Source organism: Prenolepis imparis, unplaced genomic scaffold (assembly GCF_030444845.1).
Source record: "Prenolepis imparis isolate NDT839.2.m4 unplaced genomic scaffold, iyPreImpa1.0 SCAF_5, whole genome shotgun sequence".
Lineage (NCBI taxonomy): Eukaryota > Metazoa > Arthropoda > Insecta > Hymenoptera > Formicidae > Prenolepis > Prenolepis imparis.
The window spans coordinates 15,791,398-15,810,041 of NW_028141163.1; the positions used below are offsets into that span (position 1 = coordinate 15,791,398).

The window sequence follows — 18,644 nt, forward strand, 5'->3', positions numbered from 1 at the left end:
TTTATATTCGCAAACATAAATAAGATATCAATCAAATATCATTAATTTTTGATAAATTTTTTTTATTTTTTATTAAAAACAACTTTTCCATTATTTAAAAGAAATTGGAAAAAATTAATATGAACATTCTTATATTTTATATTATTATATATATATATATATATATATAATCGCCAATTTTAATTTGTTTTGCATATTTCTCAGTGACAATAAATTAGTGAGACACATATGCAAAGAGGAACGTCATCCATATTCGTGTTCCTTCTTTATTTAAGATGTCTTTTAGTCTTTTTGTATTGTCTATAGTTATAATAGTATATATAGTTATAATTTCCGAATATTTTAATCATTAATTATAACATAAAAATACTACAGAAAGAATATTGTACACGACATAAACATATTGATATTTCTCAAAGGAAGAAATTATTTTTTTCTGCTTTAAAAAAAATAATACTTTAGTTAAGGTCATCGAATCGATGCTTACGCCTTTGTATTCGTACCCATCATCACTCTGTATCAGTCTGCTTTTATCCGTCGTGGACACACTATTATCGCAATGACGCGCGCTTGGTCAACGGTATAAGTATGAGACGACAGCATCAATTATCTCATTAGTTAGTTACGTTCCGTATCGGAGGAAGCAGAGTCCTTCAACTATGTTGTGGCACAAATTTCCGCTTCTTTTACCTCTGTCGCTCTTATTCGCGCAACACTTCGTTGATGCAGCGCGAATACCACAAGCCGCATTAGAACCAACTATCACTGAGAACTGCGGCTATAAGGTACGAGCAAATTAACTATTAATTGGGGCAACGAGGAATGCGACGCAGATCTCCATTCGTACTATCTCGTTAACGAATACATCTATTATTATGTAGAGATGATATCGCTAATTAATGCTTACAAATATTTATAATTATTTGTTTTTCTCGAATCACGCGATTTAAATTCTGTCACAATTATCATGACAAAAATTAGAGGAAATTATTAATAAATGCATAAGTACGTAAGTAACTTTATCTTAAAAAATCTATACTTTCGGTGAAATAACCAACATGTCTGTCTGTCGATTGTGACAGAGCAGTATTCAATGCAAAATAAAAGCATTAAAATGCAGTAATAATTAATTTTGTTAAGAATTTGAAAATATATTAATCTTGAACTAGAAAAAATAAGTTTAGATCTGTTATTTCAAATTCTGAAAAATTTAATTAAATTATTGCTACTAACTAATAAACTTATTGAGTTAATAAATGGCAGATATGAGTCTTTTTGCACAAATTGATTGATAATGGAAGTAATGAGATACACGATACAATAATGAGAATAAGAAAAGCAATGAAGCGAATTATAATTTCTAAAAAAAATTATTTAAAATACATTTTTTTAAATCAACCCACACAGCATACATATCCCAAAGACGTCAGAAAATATCCCGAAGATATCTTATCGCCTAAAAATATCTTTGGGATATCTTCTGAACATCTTTTGGATATGCATGTTGTGGGGAAGGAAATGAATTATACTATCTCGAGTGATAAAAATAATATAACTTGTGTAAAATGTATTACATTTTTTTAGTGACTACGAGCATGTATACTAAACATATATTTTATGAATTTCAGGCATGTCATGCTGTAGATCCGTCTAAATTTAACATTCATATAGTTTCACATACTCATGACGATGTCGGTTGGCTAAAAACTGTGGATCAGTATTATTTCGGAAGTGAGTAAACAATTAAAATTATAACGAGAAGATATAGACAATATAAAAATTAATTTCTATATTTTCGAACATTATATTTTGTTAATAATTCTTTATTTTCTTTAAGGTCGCTCTACGATCCAAAAGGCCGGCGTGCAGTACATTCTTGATAGCGTTATTAAGGCTTTGCTGGCTGATCCTAACAGAAGGTAATCATTTTAAATAATGTCTTTGATAATAGTCAATGTAAGTATAAATTTTGACGCGATAAAAATTCATGTAACATCTAATACATGTTAATCAGATAAGTACAACGCAGGTAATCATATTATCAGGCCTGTTATTTCTATGATAAGAGATCTTTATAATATTTTATTAATATTTTTACAAATTTCTCCTCATATTATTAAAAACATTTCAAAAGGGGCATAAATTTCATATCAATCGTACTTTCACAGATTTATTTACGTGGAGACTTCTTACTTCTGGAAATGGTGGTTACGACAAAACGAAAAAGTGCAGGCCGACGTAAAGATGTTGATTAACGAAGGACGATTGGAAATCATCGGAGGAGCATGGAGCATGAACGATGAAGCTTGTACTCACTATCATTCATTGATCGATCAATTTACATGGGGATTCAGGTGTGTGTTTTTGATCATTGCAAATATATAAATGAAAAAAGTTTTGAATATGACTAAATCGAATCCGGATCTTTTTTTAAGACTATTTTTATCACTCAACTGCTTAAAAACTATGTATTGATATTTTTCTCGCTCGTCAATCGATTTATAATATAAACCAATAAATATATTGGTCATATAAGCTATTATAATTTTTATTTTAATTGATTAATTTAGTGTTAACAATTAACATAATATTTGTGTCTTCTATATAAATATATATTCTGCGTAAAATTTTACGTAGAGTTATTATTTACGTACTAATAACTAATTGTCAATTCCTAGGCGACTCAATGACACGTTCGGAAGCTGTGCCAGGCCGCATATAGGATGGCAGATAGATCCGTTCGGTCATTCCAGAGAACAGGCTTCCCTCTTCGCGCAGATGGGATTCGACGGGATGTTATTCGGTCGTATCGATTATCAGGATAAGAGTAATAGACTGCGCGAAAAATCGATGGAATTCATTTGGAAGAGCAGTCCGAGTTTAGGTAAGACACTTTAAAACTTAAATTTTTTAAATAAAATTTTTTTGTATTTTTTTGCAGTTTTCTTTTACATTAATAATTAGCGTAAAACCTTAATTTAAAACTTAGATACAAAGATACATGTACATTCATAAAAATTGGAAACAAAGTGAACAATAATTTTTCTCGATATTTTTGTTAAGAAAAAATTAATTTTGCATGCTAAAATTGCAACACATAATTTAATACTACTGTTTTCAGGCCAGCGAGCGAATCTATTCACGACTGCAATGTACAACACTTACAGTCCACCACCAGGATTTTGTTTCGATGTTCTATGCGACGATGAGCCAATGATTGATGACCCCGATAGTCCGGATTACAATATTGGTAGAAAGGTATGTAATAATGTGGTCATTATCGATATTCCTAATAACAAACCATTTTAAATTTCAAGTAAATCATTTTAAATGATAAGGCTGACGCGATGTTTTATGGCAATTAATTCTCGATAAGTTAACACTTTCTAAAAAAAAGTAACGCTATTCACAAAAAAAACAATGATATAAATACTTACAATTAGTAAAAAATATTTCCCACTTGAAAGTATGATTTTAATGATAAAACTTTTACACTAAGAACTTTTACAAGAGAGAAGGAAATGCGAGACTTTTCTACTTGCCTGCGAGAGAAATGATTATTGTCGATTCTTAAAATCTTTCTGACAGCAATTGTATTTTATCTATTGAATCGTCTAGCTCAGGGATAAAGATTTATTAAAATCAGAAATTTTTATTCAGCGAGATTTTCTTAGTAGCAAAGGCTATAAAAGCAATATATATAAAAACTTGAAATAATCGTAATTATTAATTAACAAAAAAAATCAGTCGAATCACGAATAGTTTAGAACATTCATTCTGTGGGAGAATCATAATCTATGCGGTATATATAATATTTTTGTGCCAGATCGATGATTTTCTGAGATACGCGGTTACGCAAGCTAATTATTACCGTACAAATCATATCATATTGACGATGGGAGGAGATTTCACTTATCAGCACGCGGAAATGTACTTCACGAATCTGGATAAGCTGATAAGGTATTAATGCCCAAAATTTACAATTTTATATATATACGCACAATTCGTACACGTCTGTTCGAAATGTGATGTTTGCGAACTCGCAGAAAAGCGGCATTATTATCTTGCAAAGACGATATCGCTAGGGAGAAACGAAGGGATGGAAAATGGGTTTTACGGCGCGAATATGAAACATCGTCTTCATTTACGGTAAGTAAAATTTATGCGCTATATGCAGGTGGACCTTTTCCTGACGTATGCGCAAATTCAAGCACGTGCCTACAGAACTAATCACATTATCCTTACCATGGGAGATGACTTTAACTATCAACAGGCTGACATGTGGTTCAATAATTTGGACAAGCTGATCAAGTAAGTTACAATTAATCCGCAAAGATCGACTTTGATTTCTGGGGTCATTTGACACATTCTTATCGCGAGCATAGATTTTATTACATTTGAATCAAGTTTGTATAGTTATCTATAATTAATATAAGCAAATAAATGATATAAATATTAAAATATTAATTTTTTTTATATAAATAAAGTTTTGTTTATACGATAGACATAGGTATATCTAGCAGTTCATAATTAAAAAAGCAAAAAAAATAATAAATAATTTCAAAATGTATGGGATCGACGAAGATCTCAGAAGTCCTCCTGAAGTTAAAAAATTCATCGTGTAACAGGTGAGATACGAGAAATCTCTTTGTCAATGTTTCTTAAATGTCTCTTAATAAGATATTTAATTTTAACTCTCAACAAGTACTATAGGATCTTTTGAAAAATTATGGTATAAAAATTATTAGTGGAGTTGATGGTAAAATATAACAAATAAAGAGCACGTACGTACATAAAGCTTTAAATGATTAAAATAATTTTGTATCAATCTTTCAATTTTAATCAATTTCTTTTAATGTTATCTTAAAGACATTCCATGATCTTAAATGCTTAACAAAATTTATGAGGATTAAAATTAAGGATAGAATTTTGTTTTTTTAATTCATTTGTTAAATTAATCATATTTCTGTGTGTGTGAGACTACAATTTTAGTTTTGTCAATACTAGAATAAAAATTTTATAAGGTAATGCAACAATTTTTGTTTTCAAAGGATTGCACAATTAATTATAAGTGAAAATAATATCCCGATATATCAACATATATTCTAACATGATTTCTTGTATAATTTTTTCAGATATACAAATCAGCGCAATGGTTCGAGAATCAACGTGATTTATTCGACACCCTCGTGTTACTTAAAAGCCCTGAACGACAAGAAACTTCAATGGCCCACCAAGAGCGATGATTTCTTCCCGTATGCGAGCGATCCTAATTCTTACTGGACTGGCTACTTCTCATCGAGACCAACTTCGAAGTACTTCGAGCGTATGGGAAATAACTTGTTGCAGGTAAAATTCAGTCAGAAATTATAATTCAATTAAATATTCAGACTATCTACATATTGCGTTTGCAAGATATGACAGGTAGATTATTTGTTTCTAGACAAGCAAACAGCTCGTCGCTCTGACGAACTTGAAGAATCATGATGAACACTTGGAACACTTTCGCGAAGCGATGGGAGTGATGCAGCATCATGATGCAGTTACCGGCACTGAGAAGCAATTAGTCGCAAATGATTATGCGCGTTTATTGTACAAGAGTATGTCTCACGCCGGAGAAATGATCTCTGAGGCTATAGGGTAAGTAAAGTCTCTGCGGGAAGTATTCTTACCTTAATTTTAATTTTAGTTCTTAACGTCGAAAATTATAAATTATTTTTACATACATTATACATATAACATTATGTACATATCTCTATCACACTATATCATACAAAAGTCAATTTTACTAATATTGGTGAAACAGGAAATGGTCGGGAATGGCGAATAGCTCGACACCGTCTTTCAAGATTTTCACATGTTTGGAGCTGAACATTAGCTCGTGCGCATTTTCCGAGGAAAATGACATATTTACGGTTGCAGTGTACAATCCTCTGAGTAGACTTGTCTCAACTTATGTTCGTCTTCCTGTTAAAGAAAATTCTTATTCGGTTCTATCGTTGAATGACGGTACGTATTACATTAAGATAGAAAGAGAAATATGGAAAATATCAAAATAATATTATATTAATATATATATAATTATATATATGAATCACACATATATTTGCGTACACATATTATAATCAAACAAAATATGTAAAATACCTTTTCATCTGAATATAAAGAATATTATCTGTATTATCAGTTACTCAATTTTGTATAATATTTCTACATTAATTCAATTTATTATCTTATTGTTAGATAAATAATAGAGTAACAGTTATAACGAAAAATCAATAGTATATCTTAGAAACATAAGTGGAATATATTAATAATTTTTATTGTTTTTTTTTTTTTTTTTTTTTGCACTTTTATGGGATTGAACAGGAGTGTTTCCAGTAACCCAGATAGTTCCGATTCCTGATAGAGTACAGAAAATCCCAGGAAGACTGAGCAATGCTGTAAATGAGATTGTTTTCCGCGCAGCAGACATTCCTGCCCTCGGTCTGAAGCTCTATGTCATCGTCAAAAATTCGCACGAGGAAATAATAGAACAATCCGAACCAGCGGAATTTATAAGTAGCGAGGTAAATAATAAGTATATATAAATATATAAATGTGGATCATTAAATATCAATTAAAATAATGTAAATTATTAAAGTTATTTTCTTGCGCTGTAAGTTAAATAAAAACTGATTAATTACAGTTATTAATATGATGATAATTAACATTAAAAATATATTAGATATTAAAATATATTAGATATATATGATAAACATTATTCTGACATAATTATATAACATTGTATATTGATAGACACACAATTGATAAATATGTGTAAAATAGTTTATAGCCAGATAAAATAAACACATATTTAATTATTAATTGATCCCAGAACAAACTCAGTTTTTTAATTGATGGTGCAAAGTTAGGAAACAAAATATAAGAGTAATAATATAATTACTTTGAAAATAATTTGACACAATTTTTCGTGCAAATTTCAGTTGTATAATATATCCATTAATAACAACGGTAACTTAATGATACACTGGAACAAACAGAAAGACATGGACCTCGTACAGTCTTTCCATTTCTATGAAGGAGCCGAAGGTAATAATAAAGTGTTCGCTAATAGATCATCCGGCGCATATATCTTTAGACCTAAAGAAGCATCAGCCAGAAATTTTGCATACACTGGATCGTACAAAATTCACAAAGGTATTGCATACAGAATTCATTCAACTCGTAAAAATGCATTTTTTATATTAAATATATTATTTCGTATTATATTAAAAATTTTTACTTTCTCTTTTTCACAGGTCCTGTCGTGGAAGAACTTCACCACACGATAAACGAGTGGGTCAGTCAAGTAGTTCGAATTTATCCAGAAGAAGAGCACATTGAATTTGATTGGCTCATTGGCCCGATACCTGCAAAGTATTATTAGTTTCTATTGTATCTAATTTAGTATACTAGAACAAGCACGCGCCATTCTTCGGTTTTATATTAAAAAAGAATATTTTTAAAAAAATATTTTTTGACAGAAACAGCTGATAACTGTCAAAAAATATTAATCAAGTTTAAAGTACATAACGTATATTATTTAAAACATTATTATTTTAATTTTTATGATACATTATTATTTTAAAATTTAATTAGCAAATTTTTGCAATTTTTTCTGGTTTTATAATTATTTTCTATATAATTTTTAATATTATAGTTTCTCTCTCTCTATTATAATATATTCTTTATTATATTTTTATAAAAAAGCATTATTTAAAAAAAAATAGATTTTGCTTGAATAAATGTTCAAAGGTTGATTATATAATACTGTAAATTATCTTCAGGGATAAGATTGGCAAAGAAATCGTCACGAGATACTCAAGCAACTTGAAAACGAACAACGTATTTTACACAGATAGCAACGGGAGAGAAATGTTAAAGCGTGTGAGAAATTATCGACCAACGTGGGATTTGGATTTGAAGGAACCGATATCTGGGAATTATTATCCGGTGACTAGTAAAATCTCAATCAAGGACGAAGAGAAACAATTAAAGTTAAGTGTCCTGAATGATCGTGCTCAGGGCGGAAGTAGCTTGCAGGATGGCACCGTTGAATTGATGGTAAATATGTTCAAATTTAACTGATTAATTTTTGTGATTGATAAAATTTAAATTAGTATAAGATTAATGTATATAATTATTTATAATATTATTAGTAGATTTAGATTTAAAATATTTTAAATATACCCCTTATAAACTTTTTCTATAGACTCTAAACTTAATTTTTAAAGTAAACAAATTATATAGACTTACTGTTTCACACTGCATAGCATGATAAATATTTTAAAATATGTAACATATTTCAAGCAAGAATGCATGCGTTTCTAGATTCATCGAAGACTTCTCAAGGATGATGCATTCGGCGTGGAGGAAGCGTTGAATGAAACTGCGTTTGGCGAAGGTTTAGTAGTAAGAGGCACGCATTATCTCTTTGGAGGTAAAGTGAAAAATGTGGATGCATTCGTATTGAAAGAAAAGGAACTTGCCCTCAAATTGGCTCTACATCCTTGGATCTTAGGGGATTTTTTGGCCAATGTTAACTCGAATAATATCGCAAAAATATGTGCTGACATCAAAACTTTCGTATGTATATTCTTACTCTCTAATTTGTATCTTGAAAAATATAATTTGCGCAATACAAACGTAACAAATTGACCAATACTTTTTATAGGATTCACAAATAATTCTTTCATTCATATAATCATATAATTTCATTCATATAATCATATAATAACGAAAAATTTACCAAGATTTATTACACGAGTTATAAATTACTTCATAAGCAAATGCGATTCTGACGTGACTTTTATTAGTTAACACTTATTTTGCAGTTCTCGGGTCTTACTAAGGCATTACCGTCAAATGTGCATATTCTTACCTTAGAGCCATGGAAAGATGATACGATCCTGCTGAGGTTGGAGCATATCTTTGAGGTCGGTGAGACTCAACAATTGTCTCAACCGGTGGAAGTTAACATCCAGGTGTGTTTCTATTTTTATATATTGAATATCTTTCATTGTGTATTTTATTATTGCAGCTAATATAATAGATTATAATAGGCGTTGATTTTATATATATGTATATATATGAATATGTATATATATGTATTTATATGAATATGTATATATATGTATTTATATGAATATGTATATATGAATATGTAAAAAATATATTAAATTATTAACGCTCGAGTGTCTATAAACAAATCATATTCATATGGTAAGGCCGATTAAAACGAGCAATTCATAATTAATTACAATATTATTATAATTTTAGATATAAAACGATACACATTCTTAATTTAGAAATATAATAAGTCAACGATACAAAGTTTTAATTTAGATATAAACGTTTCGAACTATACAAAGTCTTCTTCAGTAAATTTCAAAATTCAGTTTCTATGCGTTACAATAAATAGTCCATATTAAAATCAAAGATAAAAGCAGACCGCTGCAGATATGTAATTACTTAATGTTGTGGTGTAATTTGAGTCAATTTTAGAAGCCTCTTATAATCATTCTCGTGTATGTACGTTTGAGGTCATATCTGCAGCGGTCTGCTTTTATCTTTGATTTTAATATGGACTATTTATTGTAACGCATAGAAACTGAATTTTGAAATTTACTGAAGAAGACTTTGTATAGTTCGAAACGTTTATATCTAAATTAAAACTTTGTATCGTTGACTTATTATATTTCTAAATTAAGAATGTGTATCGTTTTATATCTAAAATTATAATAATATTGTAATTAATTATGAATTGCTCGTTTTAATCAGCCTTACCATATGAATATGATTTGTTTATGAATATGTATATATATATATGAATATGTATGTACATTAATGTTTATGCATATATATGAATATGTATGTACATTAATGTTTATGCATATATATGAATATGTATGTACATTAATGTTTATGCATATATATGAATATGTATGTACATTTATGTTTATGCATATATATGAATATGTATGTACATTTATGTTTATGCATATATATGAATATGTATGTACATTAATGTTTATGCATATATATGAATATGTATGTACATTAATGTTTATGCATATATATGAATATGTATGTACATTTATGTTTATGCATATATATGAATATGTATGTACATTAATGTTTATGCATATATATGAATATGTATGTACATTTATGTTTATGCATATATATGAATATGTATGTACATTTATGTTTATGCATATATATGAATATGTATGTACATTTATGTTTATGCATATATATGAATATGTATGTACATTTATGTTTATGCATATATATGAATATGTATGTACATTTATGATTATGCATATATATGAATATGTATGTACATTTATGATTATGCATATATATGAATATGTATGTACATTTATGATTATGCATATATATGAATATGTATGTACATTTATGTTTATGCATATATATGAATATGTATGTACATTTATGTTTATGCATATATATGAATATGTATGTACATTTATGTTTATGCATATATATGAATATGTATGTACATTTATGTTTATGCATATATATGAATATGTATGTACATTTATGTTTATGCATATATATGAATATGTATGTACATTTATGATTATGCATATATATGAATATGTATGTACATTTATGTTTATGCATATATATGAATATGTATGTACATTTATGTTTATGCATATATATGAATATGTATGTACATTTATGTTTATGCATATATATGAATATGTATGTACATTTATGTTTATGCATATATATGAATATGTATGTACATTTATGTTTATGCATATATATGAATATGTATGTACATTTATGTTTATGCATATATATGAATATGTATGTACATTTATGTTTATGCATATATATGAATATGTATGTACATTTATGTTTATGCATATATATGAATATGTATGTACATTTATGTTTATGCATATATATGAATATGTATGTACATTTATGTTTATGCATATATATGAATATGTATGTACATTTATGTTTATGCATATATATGAATATGTATGTACATTTATGTTTATGCATATATATGAATATGTATGTACATTTATGTTTATGCATATATATGAATATGTATGTACATTTATGTTTATGCATATATATGAATATGTATGTACATTTATGTTTATGCATATATATGAATATGTATGTACATTTATGTTTATGCATATATATGAATATGTATGTACATTTATGTTTATGCATATATATGAATATGTATGTACATTTATGTTTATGCATATATATGAATATGTATGTACATTTATGTTTATGCATATATATGAATATGTATGTACATTTATGTTTATGCATATATATGAATATGTATGTACATTTATGATTATGCATATATATGAATATGTATGTACATTTATGATTATGCATATATATGAATATGTATGTACATTTATGTTTATGCATATATATGAATATGTATGTACATTTATGTTTATGCATATATATGAATATGTATGTACATTTATGTTTATGCATATATATGAATATGTATGTACATTTATGTTTATGCATATATATGAATATGTATGTACATTTATGATTATGCATATATATGAATATGTATGTACATTTATGTTTATGCATATATATGAATATGTATGTACATTTATGATTATGCATATATATGAATATGTATGTACATTTATGTTTATGCATATATATGAATATGTATGTACATTTATGTTTATGCATATATATGAATATGTATGTACATTTATGTTTATGCATATATATGAATATGTATGTACATTTATGTTTATGCATATATATGAATATGTATGTACATTTATGTTTATGCATATATATGAATATGTATGTACATTTATGTTTATGCATATATATGAATATGTATGTACATTTATGATTATGCATATATATGAATATGTATGTACATTTATGATTATGCATATATATGAATATGTATGTACATTTATGATTATGCATATATATGAATATGTATGTACATTTATGATTATGCATATATATGAATATGTATGTACATTTATGATTATGCATATATATGAATATGTATGTACATTTATGATTATGCATATATATGAATATGTATGTACATTTATGATTATGCATATATATGAATATGTATGTACATTTATGATTATGCATATATATGAATATGTATGTACATTTATGATTATGCATATATATGAATATGTATGTACATTTATGTTTATGCATATATATGAATATGTATGTACATTTATGTTTATGCATATATATGAATATGTATGTACATTTATGTTTATGCATATATATGAATATGTATGTACATTTATGTTTATGCATATATATGAATATGTATGTACATTTATGTTTATGCATATATATGAATATGTATGTACATTTATGTTTATGCATATATATGAATATGTATGTACATTTATGTTTATGCATATATATGAATATGTATGTACATTTATGTTTATGCATATATATGAATATGTATGTACATTTATGTTTATGCATATATATGAATATGTATGTACATTTATGATTATGCATATATATGAATATGTATGTACATTTATGATTATGCATATATATGAATATGTATGTACATTTATGTTTATGCATATATATGAATATGTATGTACATTTATGTTTATGCATATATATGAATATGTATGTACATTTATGATTATGCATATATATGAATATGTATGTACATTTATGATTATGCATATATATGAATATGTATGTACATTTATGATTATGCATATATATGAATATGTATGTACATTTATGATTATGCATATATATGAATATGTATGTACATTTATGTTTATGCATATATATGAATATGTATGTACATTTATGTTTATGCATATATATGAATATGTATGTACATTTATGTTTATGCATATATATGAATATGTATGTACATTTATGTTTATGCATATATATGAATATGTATGTACATTTATGTTTATGCATATATATGAATATGTATGTACATTTATGTTTATGCATATATATGAATATGTATGTACATTTATGATTATGCATATATATGAATATGTATGTACATTTATGATTATGCATATATATGAATATGTATGTACATTTATGATTATGCATATATATGAATATGTATGTACATTTATGTTTATGCATATATATGAATATGTATGTACATTTATGTTTATGCATATATATGAATATGTATGTACATTTATGTTTATGCATATATATGAATATGTATGTACATTTATGTTTATGCATATATATGAATATGTATGTACATTTATGTTTATGCATATATATGAATATGTATGTACATTTATGATTATGCATATATATGAATATGTATGTACATTTATGATTATGCATATATATGAATATGTATGTACATTTATGATTATGCATATATATGAATATGTATGTACATTTATGATTATGCATATATATGAATATGTATGTACATTTATGTTTATGCATATATATGAATATGTATGTACATTTATGTTTATGCATATATATGAATATGTATGTACATTTATGATTATGCATATATATGAATATGTATGTACATTTATGTTTATGCATATATATGAATATGTATGTACATTTATGTTTATGCATATATATGAATATGTATGTACATTTATGTTTATGCATATATATGAATATGTATGTACATTTATGTTTATGCATATATATGAATATGTATGTACATTTATGTTTATGCATATATATGAATATGTATGTACATTTATGTTTATGCATATATATGAATATGTATGTACATTTATGTTTATGCATATATATGAATATGTATGTACATTTATGTTTATGCATATATATGAATATGTATGTACATTTATGTTTATGCATATATATGAATATGTATGTACATTTATGTTTATGCATATATATGAATATGTATGTACATTTATGTTTATGCATATATATGAATATGTATGTACATTTATGTTTATGCATATATATGAATATGTATGTACATTTATGTTTATGCATATATATGAATATGTATGTACATTTATGTTTATGCATATATATGAATATGTATGTACATTTATGTTTATGCATATATATGAATATGTATGTACATTTATGTTTATGCATATATATGAATATGTATGTACATTTATGTTTATGCATATATATGAATATGTATGTACATTTATGTTTATGCATATATATGAATATGTATGTACATTTATGTTTATGCATATATATGAATATGTATGTACATTTATGTTTATGCATATATATGAATATGTATGTACATTTATGATTATGCATATATATGAATATGTATGTACATTTATGTTTATGCATATATATGAATATGTATGTACATTTATGTTTATGCATATATATGAATATGTATGTACATTTATGTTTATGCATATATATGAATATGTATGTACATTTATGTTTATGCATATATATGAATATGTATGTACATTTATGTTTATGCATATATATGAATATGTATGTACATTTATGTTTATGCATATATATGAATATGTATGTACATTTATGTTTATGCATATATATGAATATGTATGTACATTTATGTTTATGCATATATATGAATATGTATGTACATTTATGTTTATGCATATATATGAATATGTATGTACATTTATGTTTATGCATATATATGAATATGTATGTACATTTATGTTTATGCATATATATGAATATGTATGTACATTTATGTTTATGCATATATATGAATATGTATGTACATTTATGATTATGCATATATATGAATATGTATGTACATTTATGATTATGCATATATATGAATATGTATGTACATTTATGTTTATGCATATATATGAATATGTATGTACATTTATGATTATGCATATATATGAATATGTATGTACATTTATGTTTATGCATATATATGAATATGTATGTACATTTATGATTATGCATATATATGAATATGTATGTACATTTATGATTATGCATATATATGAATATGTATGTACATTTATGATTATGCATATATATGAATATGTATGTACATTTATGTTTATGCATATATATGAATATGTATGTACATTTATGTTTATGCATATATATGAATATGTATGTACATTTATGTTTATGCATATATATGAATATGTATGTACATTTATGTTTATGCATATATATGAATATGTATGTACATTTATGATTATGCATATATATGAATATGTATGTACATTTATGATTATGCATATATATGAATATGTATGTACATTTATGATTATGCATATATATGAATATGTATGTACATTTATGTTTATGCATATATATGAATATGTATGTACATTTATGTTTATGCATATATATGAATATGTATGTACATTTATGTTTATGCATATATATGAATATGTATGTACATTTATGTTTATGCATATATATGAATATGTATGTACATTTATGTTTATGCATATATATGAATATGTATGTACATTTATGTTTATGCACATATATGAATATGTATGTACATTTATGTTTATGCACATATATGAATATGTATGTACATTTATGTTTATGCACATATATGAATATGTATGTACATTTATGTTTATGCACATATATGAATATGTATGTACATTTATGTTTATGCACATATATGAATATGTATGTACATTTATGTTTATGCACATATATGAATATGTATGTACATTTATGTTTATGCACATATATGAATATGTATGTACATTTATGTTTATGCACATATATGAATATGTATGTACATTTATGTTTATGCACATATATGAATATGTATGTACATTTATGATTATGCACATATATGAATATGTATGTACATTTATGTTTATGCACATATATGAATATGTATGTACATTTATGTTTATGCACATATATGAATATGTATGTACATTTATGTTTATGCACATATATGAATATGTATGTACATTTATGATTATGTACATTTATGTACATATATGAATATGTAATATAAATTCCACGGGCATGCGCGAGAAATCCAATGCACGATTTATTAAAATTATTATTGATTAATAATACGTAAAAAATAATATAATAATGTATTTTATATTTTATTTATAATATAAATATATATATCTATTATTTTTTTTTATTATTTACATTTTTTAATTGTAATATATAATTTAATTTATTTTTATTTATGCAAGATCGTGATCACAATAAATTGTACTGAAAACAGAAAAATATACATTTAATAATAATAAAACATCACTAATTCTACTAATTTCTTACTAATTCTATTTTTTATTTAACGGCTTATCGATTAGCGATTTTTATTTATTTATTTGATTTATAATCTCAGGACTTTTGCGCTTATTCAGTGGCAGAATCCGCGAGAAAAATCAGTTTTCATATATTTTTTAAAATTAATTTACAGATAAATATTACAGATAATTATTAATGCAATTAACGTGCAATAATACGAGTCTTTTAATATCTTCGATAATTAATCTAAATTAATAGATTATATTTTGCGAAGAGATAAATAGTTAACGAGCAATAATATATGTTTCTTATTGCTCTCGAAAAATCGTCTGAGTTAATAGAGGAACATATTTTGCGAAGAGGTATAGTGTAGCAATTGTCTTTTCAGGTCCGAAAAATCGTCTGAGTTAATAGGAATACATATTATGCAAAGAGGTTGTTCGAAGTTTTGTCGGTAATAAACGTTGCTAATTTATCGATAATACCTCGCCGTCGATAATTTACCAACCTTCATTACCGACGTTACTTCGATTAACTTCTTTGCATAACATGTATTCCTATTAACTCAGATGATTTTTCGGGAATATTAAGACATTTATTGCTGCACTACCTCTTTGCAAAATATGTTCTCCTATTAACTCGTATGATTTTTCGAACGTCTTAAGAGACATGTGGCCCATATGGGATACATAACCTGTTTTAAATTAAATTAAATTTATTAAATAATGCTTAATAATTTTTACAAATTGATGATACTCGTAAATTAAAAATTCATAATAATAAAAAATACAATATGTATCACTATGAACGTTGTCATTATCATATGAATCTGTATGAATATGTATGTACATTTATGTTTATGTGTATATATATGAATATGTATGTACATAAATGTTTATGCATATATATGAATATGTATGTACATTTATGATTATGCATATATATGAATATGTATGTACATTTATGTTTATGCATATATATGAATATGTATGTACTCATTTATATTTTTATTGCATTTGTATTTAGATTATTTTAAGCATATCAATTATATTATTTCCAAGATCATCTTGTTAAAAACTTTATAATTATATATAGAATGTTCTATAATTTAATTGCACAAACATTTACTTTTTCGAAAAAAAATAATATAAATATTCTTTACATTATTTTTTAATTATTTTAATTATTTATATTTTTATCTGTTTAAATAATGTATAAAATATATAAAATAATAATAATGTAAAAATATATAACAAATAATATAAAGCAATAATGTAAAAAAATATATACATATATATGTATAACTATAGAACAGACTGCACTATCTCTGCAGTAATATGTGTAATTTATGTCCGAAAAATCGTCTGAGTTAATAGGGGAATATAATTTGCAAAGAGGTAGTGTCGATAGTGCGGCAATAAATGTCTTTTAATATGTCCGAAAAATCGTCTGAGTTAATAGGCGAACATATTTTGCAAAGAGGTAGTGTCGATAGTGCGGCAATAAATATATTCGAAAAATTATCTGCGTTAATAGGAGAATATAATTTGCAAAGAGGTAGTGTCGATAGTGCGGCAATAAATATATTCGAAAAATTATCTGCGTTAATAGGAGAATATAATTTGCAAAGAGGTAGTGTCGATAGTGCGGCAATAAATGTCTTTTAATATGTCCGAAAAATCGTCTGAGTAAATATATATACATTTATGTACACATTTATATATATACATATACATTTATATACACATTTATATATATATACATTATGTATATATATATATGAATATGTATGTGTATACATATATATATATATATATATATAATAATTAGGCTACATACTCTGAAAATTCGTGTAGCTTGAAAAAGATTTTTTTTATATAAGAAAAGATTAATAAAATAATTGTTTTAATTATTGGATTTACAGGATCTATTCTCAACTTTCTCGATTCAATCGATCCAAGAAACAACGTTAGGCGCTAATCAGCTATTAAGCGAAAATGATCGTATGAAATGGGAACCAGAGACGAATGATATTATTCTAGATAAAGAAGAGAACATACAACCTGTGCAGGTTCATGACGATGTAATCAATATTCTCTTGAAACCGATGGAAATAAGAACATTTATTCTTAAAGTGGATCGAAAACCTCTTTAATTTTTCAGTGAATATTCTTTTTTCTTATAAGAACAGCGTTCTTATAAAATCATCTTTTCTATACTATATAAAATTATTATTATACAAAATAATTATATAACATAAAAAAACTATATTATTTTTTATATTTTTCCTAGAATATATACCATGACTAGAATATTACAAAGCGCGCGTGTTATTGTTTCTT

General features: G+C 25.4%; 1 protein-coding gene across 2 annotated transcripts; it reads left to right on the forward strand.

The window, feature by feature from the left end:
• The first annotated feature begins 539 nt into the window (after positions 1-539).
• On the forward strand, positions 540-18,619 carry Lmanii (Lysosomal alpha-mannosidase II). Of its 2 annotated transcripts, none has more exons than XM_083039453.1 (17): positions 540-785; positions 1,629-1,731; positions 1,838-1,919; positions 2,169-2,354; positions 2,679-2,884; positions 3,122-3,258; positions 4,178-4,311; positions 5,136-5,349; positions 5,444-5,640; positions 5,807-6,009; positions 6,370-6,569; positions 6,987-7,200; positions 7,302-7,419; positions 7,830-8,106; positions 8,374-8,628; positions 8,877-9,026; positions 18,227-18,619. In XM_083039453.1, the coding sequence occupies exons 1-17, from the start codon at positions 660-662 to the stop codon at positions 18,455-18,457; spliced, it is 3,033 nt and encodes a 1,010-aa protein (XP_082895579.1). In that variant the 5' UTR covers positions 540-659; the 3' UTR covers positions 18,458-18,619. The 2 variants fall into 2 exon arrangements, with proteins under 2 accessions (XP_082895579.1, XP_082895578.1); XM_083039452.1 differs by lacking the exon at positions 4,178-4,311 and adding an exon at positions 3,827-3,960 and having other exon boundaries at positions 541-785.
• Positions 18,620-18,644: the final 25 nt, after the last annotated feature.

Coding starts and splice junctions, on each gene's coding strand:
- Lmanii (XM_083039453.1), top strand. CDS start 660: ATGTTGTGGCACAAATTTCCGCTTCTTTTACCTCTGTCGCTCTTATTC. Junction 5,350..5,443: donor TGGGAAATAACTTGTTGCAG/GTAAAATTCAGT, acceptor ATTTGTTTCTAG/ACAAGCAAACAGCTCGTCGC. Junction 6,010..6,369: donor GGTTCTATCGTTGAATGACG/GTACGTATTACA, acceptor GGGATTGAACAG/GAGTGTTTCCAGTAACCCAG.